The sequence below is a fragment of the Melanotaenia boesemani genome, chromosome 5 (genome assembly GCF_017639745.1).
Source record: "Melanotaenia boesemani isolate fMelBoe1 chromosome 5, fMelBoe1.pri, whole genome shotgun sequence".
NCBI classification, from domain to species: Eukaryota; Metazoa; Chordata; class Actinopteri; order Atheriniformes; family Melanotaeniidae; genus Melanotaenia; species Melanotaenia boesemani.
The window spans coordinates 9,415,861-9,428,652 of record NC_055686.1 but is presented as its reverse complement, the minus strand read 5'-3'; the positions used below and the strand labels follow the sequence as shown (position 1 = coordinate 9,428,652).

Sequence of the window (12,792 nt, the reverse complement as noted above, 5' to 3'; positions counted from 1 at the left end):
CTGTTTCTGTCTTATCTGACAGAGTTACGTCTGCTAGACAAAATATTACTAACAGTGATGCCTCCTCTGATGACAATGTGTCTACTTTTCCTGCACAGTAAGCTGTTTTTGAGCAGTTTGAAGGGATTTCTCTGTCATTTCTAATCAAGGTGGTTAGTGGCATGAACCCCACTAACTGTCCCTTAGACATCATTCCAGCCAAATTTTTGAAGATTTTTAATTCCATTTGGTCAAACCTGCTTGTTTTTATAAACTGTTGTCTCAGTAAGGTTGTCCCAGCTGCCTTCAAACATGCTGTGGTTAGGCTCCTCTTTAAAAAGAAAACGTACCTTGACCCCTTCGTGCTGTCCAATTTTAGGCCTGTCTTGTCTTTACAAGGTTCAAAGTTCCTGACAAAGCACTGAATCAGCAAAGGTGCACAATGACATGGCCTTGTCTGTGGATGCTGGGAACCCCGCTGTGCTGGTTTTGCTGGACGTCACAGCGGCCTTTGATACACTCAACCATGCAGTCCTTGTTAGTTGCCTGGAGCAGTATGTTGGTATCCATGGCAACCCTCTCCAATGGTTTAAGCCAGTGTTTCCCAATCCAGGTCCTCGGGAACCCCTGGCCTGCATATTTTAGATGTAACCCTACTTTAACACCTGAATTAAGTGAATGGTTGATTAACAGGCTGCGAAGAACTGGATGGGGAAGTTCATTCATTTGAATCAGGTGTGTTGGAGTAGGAACACGTCTAAGACATGCAGGGCAGGGAGTCCCGAGGACCTGGAACAGGAAACACTGGTTTAAGCCACACCTGGCATTTAGGAGCTTTTCTATAATGTTTGGTGATCTCTGCTCTTCACATGCATCCCTCTAATGTGGGATGCCACAGGGGTCTATTCTCAGCCTGTTCTCTCTTCATTGTATTTGCTATCTTTGGGATCAATTATGAGAAAACATTATCTGTCTTTTATTTTTATGCTAACAGTTTGCAAATATACTATATATGCCCATGAGACCAAATGAAAATACAGCACTTACTAAGCTACTGGACTTTATAAATGATGTAAAGCTGTGGTTGACATAGAACATTTTGCCCCTGAATGACAGCAAAACTGAATTGTCTTGTTGGGTACGTCACCTATATCGAACTGTATTACTCTGGCCCCCGTTTATAAATCACATGTTAAAAATCTTGGTGTAACATTTGACAAATGGGCTCAAATTAGATAAACAGATCAGTTCTGTTTTTAAAACAAGCTTTTTCCAGCTCAGTCTTTTGGCCAAAGCCCTTTCTTAGTTGGCAGGATGTTGAGGAGGCAATTCATGCATTCATTAGTTCAACACTGAAGTACTGCAATGCCCTTTACAATAGCCTCGGTCAGTCTTCAGTTTCAGCTCCAACTTGTACAGAAAATTTTTTAAAGAGCACATCTAGACACCCTTGTTGTCATCACTTCACTGCTTCCAGTTCATTTTAGAATAATTTTAAAACTTCTGTTTGTTTTTACTGTTGTCGATAGCGTGGCATCCTCCTACTTGTCTGAGATTTTAATTATTCGTAATCATGGCGAGGCCCTGCGGTCAGCTTCTGCTAGAAGGCCAAACGTCGAGACTAAAAAAGAGTGGCGTTTGCTGCTCCTAGACTGATCTCAGCCTTTTTAGATCGAAGCTGAAGACCTACTTCTTAAGATTGGCTTTTAATTCCAACTTGGGCAGTTTTGTTTTTAGGTGTATGTTGTTATTCTTATTTAGTCTGTTTTATGTACTTCTGGAAGGCTCCTAATACCCTGCAGCACTGCAGCACTTTTCAAATTGTGTTTCTATGTGTTGATTTAATTATTCTGTTTTTATGCATTATTTTTACGTACTTTTTATGACTCTGTTGTAAAGCATTTTGAGTACCTTTGGTTATTGTAAGGGGATATACAAATAAAATAAAATAAAATTTGATTTGATTTAGTCTTTAAATTGTTTTCTTTCTTTTTTTTAAAGTCTGTTTTTATGATTCTTCTGCACCCAGCTGTAATTGTTTTATGTAAAGCACTTTGAATTGTCTTGTACATGACTATACAAATGAACTTGCCTTGCCTTATGTGTGGTGTTCGGGTTTAATACTTCCTCCACCCCTCGGCCAGCTTTTACTTGTATCTATCGCACTAGTTGAAACCTTTGCATCAGTGGAAAAACAGAAGTGACAACTTTTCACTCTTCAAATTTCTGACCTCAGTTCTTGGACACCACACGAGTGAAACTTTTACCAAGATGTGTCAAGAACAAGCTGCAAGAACCAATTGGCATCATTGTGTATCTGAGGGGAGCAGAAAGTAAAGCTGCTGCTCTGCATTGGAAGTAGTCAGTTCATCTGATGAAGACGTCTCCTGGCTGCCTCCCTTTGGAAGGCTTTCAGACACGTTTAGCTGTCCAGACACAGTCACTATTCCTCTGACTTTGGTGACCCACTCTCCATAGCTCTCTATGGGACATCAGTCTGGTGTTTCATGAGAAATGTGGGAGTGATGCTTGAGCCTCTTTTTGTTTTCCTCATCCTCAACAGCAATTTATACCTGCGACAGGGTGGGTTGTGACAGTAACTGTAGCAATGCACCAAACTCTTGGGTCTCTGCATCAACCCCTGGTCTTTCTAAGGTCACAACAGACTTGATGCTAGGATCCACAGAAAGTCAGAAGTCCTCAGTGGTTCAGTTAAAGTTTTGAATCAACCTGTCTCTGTTGGTGAGGAAAGCTTTACTATTCTGGTAAATCACAGACATAAACTGAGCCTGTTCAGCTCTCAGTTTTGGTTAATAGTACATAGTTACCTGCTGCGTTGTGTTTGTGGTACTCGATCAGTTCAGGAATGGAGTTGAACAGGTGTTTCTCAGCCAGGTAAAACTGCTTAGGCGAGCCTTCTATCTCCTTGATATGATAATGTTTTATAGCTGCACTCCCCTCTCTGCAAACAACATAACAGCTTTTTATTGGCTGCGATGGCATGTGGCCTAAAAAGTGTCAGAATAAAAGTCCTCTGCTGCACTAAATCACTCTGTAAGCTCAATAAAATGTGATTGCTATGTATATATAACGTATATAAAGTGTATTAAAGCACACTTTAAAATTTTTATCAGGGAGGCATTGAATTCACACAAAGTTCATTCTCTTTTCAGCTGCTATAAAAGTCATGAAAGCAAGACATGTCTTTTATAGCAAGACATGAACATGTTAAAAACCTGAATGTTACCCTGCTAAAGACTTGGCATAAAGAGAGACGGTGTAGGCTCCTGGGGTGCTGGAGTCCCTGACGATGAAGGATCCTTCTTTGTCCTGCAGGGGCACAGAGACACAAACAGGCTGAAAATTATGAGACCTTTTGCTTCATCTTATACATCTGTTGATATTATAAACAGTGGCAGAATAAAGGTTAACATCTGGATCTATGGATGCTGAGATCATTTGGTTTGAATCCTAACCACCAGATTTTAGGATGAACAAAGTCCATGGATCAGACTGCTTCATGACACCAGAACCACCAGGCAGACATGAAAGAGAAAGAATGAGGTAAAAGAAGAAATATGATCAACCAAAGAGGGCTAGGATCTGCAGCTCCATGTTTTGCTGTGATGTGGTGGAAACAGAAGTTGTCCTGAATTGACCAATTGTTTGTCACAAATGATATGAGAAATCATGTTACATGCTTCCACTAAAAGCAGTAGTAGTCAAGTTGTCACACTGAAAAAAAAGGTGCATCAATGATCATTTTCTAATCGTGTTGTGGCCATCTGAATCGTAATTATAATCAAATCCAATCAAATCGTGTTGTGCCTAAAGATTCCTACCCCTAGTTTCTGTCTGTCTCGTCACAATTTAAGTGTGGCTTTTTGTTAGTAATTCAAAAAGAGTTTGAGTTCTTCCTCTTCTTGATGTTTTTTTGAAAAAACCAAATTGGTGCATTACCATCACCAAGTGTGGACCAGAATGAGCCTGAGGTGTTCCATATCAAACATTAGCTTCCTCTACTGTTTGTAGCACGTCATGTGATCAGGGTCTGCCGGTCGTGCAGCAAACACTGTAAAAAAACTAAAGACGGCAGAGGCTTTGCAATAGTTGCTCCTACTCTGGAACCCCCTCATCTGAGCCTGAGGTCTGTGGATTCACTGGTTTCTTTCAAAAGGCAGCTGAAAACCATCTTTTTAAACTTGATTTTGTTGTGTTTTATAATTTCTTGTTTCTCTTTAGGGTGCACTTTGGGATTTTTTTCTTGATAGGTGCTATATAAATAAAATTTCTACTTACTAACTTACATTTTCCCAACCCCATGCCCCCACCCCGTCATGTCATTGTGCCCCCAAGTTTGAGCAAAACTGTGTTAGAGGCAAGCTGAAACTATGGGATCATCTGGTGGGAATGAAGGCTACAGTTAGGTATCATCTGCATAGCAGTGATATGAAAAGCCACGTGAGTAGATGACTGGGCCTAAAAAGGCAGTATAGGTACAAATGAGTATGAGGAGAATAGAGGGATTAACTAGTGAGGCTTGTGAAAGAAATGTGAGAAAACAATGAAGGTTAAGTTTTAAATAGGAAGAGAGAAAAAGCTAAAGAAAAGAAAGAGACTAACCTGTGTTCTCAGCAGCTCCTCAGCCTTGTTTCTGTTGACTTGCTTACTGTACCATCTAGAAAAAACAAACACATATCCCTTCAGCATGAGACTCTCTCCAGTCATCTGTCGGCTTAATAAGATGGAGGTTCGACTCTGCAGAGTCACAAATTGGCCTAACCCCAATTCCCGAAATATAACTGGTTTTATAGGTGATCCTTAGAGAAATGAGAGACTGATCAATCTGTCAGGTGATTAAACAATGATCTGAACAATTAACTGTTCAACAAAAATCAAAACATATTACATTTGTTATTTAAAATATGTGCACTAACAGCTATATCTGTGGCAACAAAATGGAGACAGTGTAGATGTAACTCTGTTGAATGTCTTAAATTCTTTTTTTAATTGAATCGAATTGAAAAACGTTAATCTCTTAATATCTACTGAAATACCCAAACTGATTTTTTTATTTTAGATAACACAATTTCTTCTGATGTCAGAGGTCAGAGGAAAATGGGCAGACTGGTTGGAGATGACAGAAAGGCAACAGGAAGTCCAATAAGAATTGGTTCCAACCAAGGTCTGCAGAACAGCATCTCTGAACACACGACACATCCAACCTTGAAGCAGATGGGCTACAGCAGCAGAAGACCACACCGGGTGCCTCCTGTCAGCTAAGAACAGGAAACTGAGGCTACAATTCACACACACTCACCAACACTGGACAATAGAAGATGGAGAAACGTTGCTGGTCTGATGAGTCCCCATTTCAGCTCCACATTCAGATGATAGGTTCAGAATTTGCTTTAGGCTGCTGGTGGTGTAACGGTGTGGGGGAGATTTTCTTGGCCCACTTTGGGCTCCTTAGTACCAACATGGCCTGGTTTAATCACCACAGCCTACCTGAGTATTGTTGCTGACCATGTCCATCCCTTTATGACCACAGTGTAGCATCTTCTGATGCTACTTCCAGCAGGATAATGCACCATGTCACAAAGCTCAGATCATCTCCAGCTGCTTTCTTAAACATGACAATGAGTTCAGTGGACTCCAATGACCTCCACTGTCACCAGATCTCAATCGAACAGATGTGGTGGAACGGGAGATTCTCATGATGGATGCAGTTGACAAATCTGCAGCAACTGTGTGATGCTTAACCTCTCAGGAATGTTTCCAACAGCTTGTTTAATCTATGACATCAATAATTTCAGTTCTGGAGAAAAAAGGGGACCAGAACCTAGTACTAGCATGGTGGACCTGATGAAGCAGTCGATGAGTGTAAATAATATAATCATTCTTTCAAGCCTCCCTGGCAGCTTTTCAACACACACCCACTCAATCAGGTTGACTTTTGACACTTTGGAGATGAGGACAAACGTCTGATTATCCCTTGCTCCATACTCTAGCCCAGCAGGTGTAGTTAGAGTGGCAGTAAAAGCAATCATGCACAGCAGTAAAATATATCAGCATTTCAGTAAGTTATAGCACTAATACTGGCACAGGTCATAAAGAACAACAAAAGTAGCTACGCAGAGATATATATTACAATGTCACCAGGAGGTCGAGGCCCCGTACAGGCTTTTGGGAAATGCATTGAGGAGATTAATGACTGGATGTGTCTGAACTTTCTTCAGTTAAACAAAAACAAAACTGAGAAGAGAAAGAGAAATTATTAAAAGTCATCACAGAGCTTCAGTCAATACACCTAAAAACCATCAACCTGGCCAGAAATCTGGATGTATTGATGGACTCAGACCTAAACTTTGAAAAACAAATTAAGGGAATTACAAAGTCAGCCTACTATCACCTTAAGAATATATCAAGGGTAAAAGATCTGATGTCTTAGCAGGACCTGGAAAAACTAGTCCAGCTTTCATCTTTAGTCGGCTTGATTATTGTAACAGTGTTTTTACAGTCTACAGTCATTTAGCAGACGCTTTTATCCAAAGCGACGTACATTTGAGAGTAAGAACAACACAAGCAAGAGGCTTGATTACAGCTGTTTTTAGAAGTTCTGGGAAGATGCCTGAAATTAAAGACAAGTTAACAATCTGTAACAGATCTGGCTCCAGAGTTCTTGAGACCTTTTTGAAAAGGCCTGTGGGCAGGATGTCCAAGCAGGAAGAGGAGGAGTTCAGCTCACATATGATATCGCCCAGATCTTTGCTGCTAATGGGATTAAACTGTGTCATGGTGTTTAAGCTGGTTTTCAATGGACACAGTATATTTCCTGAACCTGTTGCTGCTTATGAACCAACTGTTTGTCTGATATTCTGGATTTTTTCCTGTGAAGAATTTGGCGAACTCATTGCAGGCCTTGGTGGAACACAGTTCAGGTGCTATCGACACAGAAGAGAGGTAGTAGAAGCAGCAACTTTAAAATGATGACAGTGATAATGGTTGTGGTACAGCATAATCACACCACTTCCTGCTAAGCACATCAAACAACAGGAAGTTCAGCTCGAGTGGAAAGACTTTCATTGAAGATGGTTTAAATTATCTTTAAAAAAAACGCCTAGCTAACAAGGTTGATCAGAAAAGAGATTTCCTTCAGAGTCTCTGTTAAATGATCAAATCACATGCATGTACCTGGTTTATGTAAACAGCTTTTAGGTTTTCACAGCAGAAAGTGGGCATGAATTTCTAGCCTCTGTGTTTTGATCTTGTTGCTCTTTTATCTGCGTAAAAACAAATGTTTACCCAACATTTAACCTGAAATCCGTCTCAGCCTTTTTGTTATTTATACATAACGCTCAGTCTAAAGTTGACTTATTAATGTGTTGAACAATAAGTGAGCACTGTTTTAGATATTTGTGTTGAGCCAACAACGAGAGACTTCACCAAAGAAAATTATTAACACACGTACACATACTGCTCCAGGTTTCCAGACGTCTTCTCTGTTATGTAGTTACTTGGGATGTAGCCTTCTTCGCTGTGAAACACAAACACACAGAAACACACAAGGAAAGACATAAATTAGTTAAAATCACTGGAAAAAAAACATTAAATATGCCGCTACTCACAAACACGCTGGGATTTAATTGTCAATAGTATAGAAGTTAGGCATAATAATCTCCACCACTGAGGCCGATTCGACACGCATCTTAATACGCTGCCAGCGATACGATATATTAACGATACAGCCGATACACTGCGATTCAATTCATTCCTCATGACATGATATGACGATTTAAATTTATATAGTTTGATTCGGTTTGATATGATTCATGATACGATTCAAGTCAATTCACCACATTACAAAGTATTCACAACCCTACATTTGGTTTCTAAATAACATCACAATTATTTCTTCCTCTTTCTTTCCCTACGAAGGATGTATTTGATACTTGTTTGTTTTCTATACAGCAAACCAATAAATAAAGAAGGTGCAATTCGGCATGGTACAGACAGAGGATTGTCTTACTACGAATAAATACTAAATCATAAAAATAATTTTTTTATTACATTTATAATAAATCTTGTTCTCTATGTGTACAATACATTTATTAAGGTCTTTTTTTGGCCTCTTAATTAAAAAAAAACAAAAAAAAAACAAACAAACAGTCCTTTTCTCAGGTCCTTTTACTAAAAATGTTCTCTGTAATTTTAAAAAACACTAACATACGCTGAATACCTCCTCTTCATCTCTTGTCTTGTCTTGCTTCCCTCCATGTTTGCTGTTTACTAACTACAGCTGGGCCAGCTGGCTCCCGTATGCTTTGATAACAAAATGGCAAAAGATGCATTCAAGGTGCCTCAAAAACATGGGTGAAGAGGAGATAAACTATGTAATAACTGATGTAACCATGGGTTTTACTGATGTAGACACGCTAACAAAGATACATTACGCATTTAGCCGGCAGCTGTATTTGATGCACAGTGGTGCATGGTGATGTCTATCTGGGACCACCGATTCAGATCGGTGAATCTCTCCATCCCTGATTCAACAGTTTGAACACTTTCCCATTAAATCCAATGGGAGTGGGCATCTAAGAAAGTTGTATTTGTTTTTGAGTCCCATTTTTAACCTATAAATGTTTACATTTAATGTAATTAAAATAATATAAAATCTTTTTTTATTATTTGTTTATTTGTAATATACCTATAAATGTTCAGACTGAAAACTGAAATACTCCACAGTATCATAGTTTAAGATAAAACATATTTATTAGCTGGTTTAATGATTAATGTGAGATCGGTGTTAAACACTCACCCGTACATGTTACGAGCTTTGTACCAGTTGACGTCACATTTATCCAGGATGACGTACTCGTCTCCTTTTACCAGGCTCAGGTCATGTGGCTCAGCTCCCGGGAAGTTGTACAGAGCCACAACCACCTCTTCATCATTGTTGTCGTCATCTTCATCTGCATCCTCATCCTCATACTCCTCAGACAAAGGGGGGTCAGGAGGAGGCCGTCGCTGCAGGGGGAAGGAGGATGTACTCATGGGTTTTGGGGTGGCTGGTATAGTGTGTATTACTTTTACAACTGCATGCATGTGATTGTGCTGTTGGTGGTTACTCACTTTATTTTCTTCTCCAGGAATTGGGGGTAAAGGTTTTCTGGTGACTAGAAAAAGGAGAACAGAAACAATCAGTGAAGCAGAAAACTGTTATTAAGTAAGTGTAACCTCTTGACCTCCTTCAGCAGAATAATCTGCAGTAGCGAGTTTGAATGAGCCAGAAAACAGCATAAATTATGAACTAATTGACTTAAAATACTTTCAGTATCTTTATTTATTCCTTATTTTATTAACTTTTTACTTCTATCATTCAAAGACAAACAGCTGTATATTCAAAGCCTTTTAAAACAGCCTAAGCATTAGTGTAAGCAACCGGCTCCGTCATAAGCTTAACTGTTGACAAACTTGCTTTTGTCAGAGTACTTGTTACCAGGTGATTCCACTAGGGGGCGCATTACAGAACTGAGACCAGATGGAGTTACTAAATTTTTAGGGAGCAAACAAAATTATAAACAACAGAGGAGGTTAGCATTAGGTTCATTTTGAAAAGTGGTGGGCGGACCGTTCCAAATATTAATATCAATGTCGGCATCGATATTGATCGATCTTAGTGTAAAATTATTGATACTCAAGTTTCAGTTCCTTTCCTCTGTGCAGCATGTGCTGGTACATTTCCTCAAAGAAGCGACCTGGCCATTTGTGTTTCTTTGGAAGTTTCTCTTCATCACATGTTGCTCCTCCTCCCTCCTCTTGTGTTTTGATGTTGTACTGTCACGTGACTCGGATGTGCAGGTAAACAAGCTAGCAAACAGGTACCGGCCAGTGGCACACATACCACACCTTCTGGTAAGTAATGTGGACCAGAATGTCAGACTGGTTAATTGTATTATATATCAGATGGGTCATCCTGCTGCCATCCTCTAAATGTAAGGCTTACGAACTATCAGAAACTTAATAAATAAAGAGGATGAAGTGGTTTTTGGTGGATTATGTTCACAGCTGTGACAAAGTACCTACATGCCAGAAATCTGCTTCTTTTGCAGAGATAATGCCAAACTGGGATTTTTATTATGGTATAATTTTTCCAACTGGAAAAATGCACAGTGCTGGAAGGCAGTATGTGAAGAGTGATATATGTTCCCTAGGTTTAGATTTTCCTTTATTCTTAGTGTAATAATAAGCCTTTTGAGATTTAATTTGCCTTCCTGACTAAAAAGCACTCCATTAGGTCTTGGAACTTGAATCATTAGTATTATTTTTATAGATTTATTTTTCTGTTGAGCTTACCGTTTTTTACTTATCCATGGTTCTATTGTGGTTGTGATTGTTCATTTTATTGTCTTGGTTGTCTTGATTGTCCCTTGAATATTGTACTGCACTGCAAACCAAATTTCCCCTTAATAAAGGAACTGAACTGAATAATGTCAGTAATTTTGAAAAATAATTTTGCTTGAAATGCCTGTCTCTACTCAAAGGATCCCCTCCTAACACATCTTGGACACAGGTAAAGAAGAAGTAGGGACATGTCTTACTGTCTCCAAACAGGTTGTATTCCTCACAGCCCAGCGCCTGTTTTTCTGCCTGGCGACAGCAGAGCCACACCCCCTCCTGCCATAACTGGGGGTGAAACTTCATGAACACCACTGTATTGTCTTTGATTTCTAGATGTACACACACACACACACATATATAGTCACAAAAGTATGTCAGCGCTGATGTGCAGCCTATCTTTCAAAATTTTCTTAAGTACATCTGAGAACGTGTTCTCCCATTTAATTTTTTTCCCATTAAAACACTATTTCTCAGTTAAGAATAAAACTGTAATATTTCTATTCCAATGTACAAACTTTATCCTACAAATCCTAGTGTTAAAATGACCAAAAACAAATCAGCTAAATTTATAATGAATTAAAGCACATTCCAACCATATTTCTCTAATTATGATCCAGAGTGATGTGTTCATACAAACATAAAGTCATCATGTAACTTTTTTAGTCTTAGTTTCTGAGTCTTTAGCTGATACAGTCATATGGTTCTTCTGTGAAAGTTATCCAGCAGTAGATGTTTATAAAACCAGACCAGAACAATAACTTTAAACATCCAGGTTTGTTTGAGCATCTATGTTAACTTACACTAAAAACAAATGCTGAATAAATTAGTGGCATCTAAGCAAAGTGGGATGTGAGATGCATGTCACTGTTTCATGAGAAAAGTTTCACAAGAGCAACAAAGCAGTGGAAACATGAGGTTCTGTTGGCCCCTCTGCTGTGTGAAAGCCAGCCTCCATTGTGTGGTTTAAGGTGTGAAAACTTTCCTGCAGAGTGAAATCTGTTACACTTAACTCGTTATAGGCATCTTTATTCTGTTGAAACTGACCTTCCTTTAGACTTTGGACCCAGAGACTTCTGCTGTTCTGGCTTGGAGCGAACACATAGAGGGTGTTGGTGTCGTACACCACCTAAACACAGAAAAATGTTAATTGTAACTCTAAAATTTTCAAGTTTAAAGTGAAAGTCAAATAATTTAAGTGGGAGGTGTCATAGCATGTGACATTAAACCAGCAATATCAGCAAAAGATAATATTGTGATGCTGGTCTCTACAAATTAAACACAACATATATATAAAAAAATCTGCAGTAATTTATCAGCATGTTTGGCTATAAAAAGAGATTCAATTTCATTCAATTCATTTCAATTCAATTTTGTTAATTCAATTCAATTCCAGCTTTATTTGTACATTGTTGATTCCCAACAAAGTCATCTCAAGGTACTTTTAGAGCTCCAATCCGATTATAATCCACCTCAATCCAATTCAGTATAATATAATTACAGTCAAATTAAATCAAATGGATTATATAATCCAAAGTAATCCAATTTATAATTGTGTTAATATAATGCAGTTCATGAAAAAATTCTGTCTAGTAACAAACGTAGGATTGCATTGCATTCTTTTCAGTTTACTTTTCAGTCCTGAACATGAACAGGGGCAGTTGGTGACAGTGGAGATAAAAACACCATTTTAACAGAGAAAAACCTCCAGCAGAGCCAGACTTAAGAATGAAGGAATGCCGTCTCCTTTAAATGGTTTTAAGTGGTATATCAGAAAAAGGTTAGATTCATATGGAGGTAGAATAAATCAATCCAGGGTTCGTGGCGTGCCTGGGTTGGGGTGCCTGCTCCGGGCCTGTGACGCCCTTCGGGGCCGGCGGGGGACGGGGGCGCCCTAAGCCACTGGCGGGTCGTCTTCCAGGGGGGAGGCTTACTCCCCTCTGGACCTACATCTCCTGACCCCTCCCCTCCCCCACTCTTCACTACATACACAGGTAGGGCTGTGGGAGGTGTGCTTGTTGCGCTGGGCGGGGCAGGGGGGTCATCATAGTGGCCCCGTTGCTTCGCCGAGCGGCAGCATGCCTCCCAGCTTTTAATTCCACTTAGTCACTGAGCACAAATAACATTTGCAACATACAAACACGTTTTGGGGGGTGGAACATGCGAGGTCAGGTGGGTGGGACTGCTCAGGTGGCCCCGCCCCCTCCTCAATGCAGTTACTGCCCCCCAATTTTAACCCTCTTTTTTTAATTGCAAACAGCACATAATATATTCCATCACTAGTGGGGGAGGGAGGGGGGATGGGGTCTTCAAGCGCCCCTGTCTCCATGGATGGCCCGGGGGCGGGGCGGGCCGGGTGGCATGTCGCGTTGGCCCGGGGCGTAGGCGGGCTGTCCCGGGGGGTTTTGGCTGGAA

The 12,792-nt window shown here is 39.9% G+C and overlaps 2 protein-coding genes across 2 annotated transcripts in view; one reads left to right on the top strand and one right to left on the bottom strand.

Moving 5' to 3' along the window:
• LOC121639738 (tripartite motif-containing protein 16-like) overlaps positions 1-12,792 on the top strand; it is a 191,967-nt gene that overhangs the window by 17,110 nt on the left and 162,065 nt on the right. The window lies entirely within an intron of this gene.
• The window catches only part of tec (tec protein tyrosine kinase), a 29,631-nt gene that overhangs the window by 4,310 nt on the left and 12,529 nt on the right, over positions 1-12,792 (bottom strand). Inside the window, exons 4-11 of the mRNA XM_041985191.1 lie at positions 11,425-11,506; positions 10,581-10,709; positions 9,112-9,155; positions 8,798-9,006; positions 7,451-7,516; positions 4,603-4,657; positions 3,227-3,309; positions 2,808-2,941 (exon numbers count right to left, since the gene is read on the bottom strand). Coding sequence (XP_041841125.1) covers positions 2,808-2,941; positions 3,227-3,309; positions 4,603-4,657; positions 7,451-7,516; positions 8,798-9,006; positions 9,112-9,155; positions 10,581-10,709; positions 11,425-11,506 — 802 coding nt within the window. The remainder of the gene's footprint in view (positions 1-2,807; positions 2,942-3,226; positions 3,310-4,602; positions 4,658-7,450; positions 7,517-8,797; positions 9,007-9,111; positions 9,156-10,580; positions 10,710-11,424; positions 11,507-12,792) is intronic.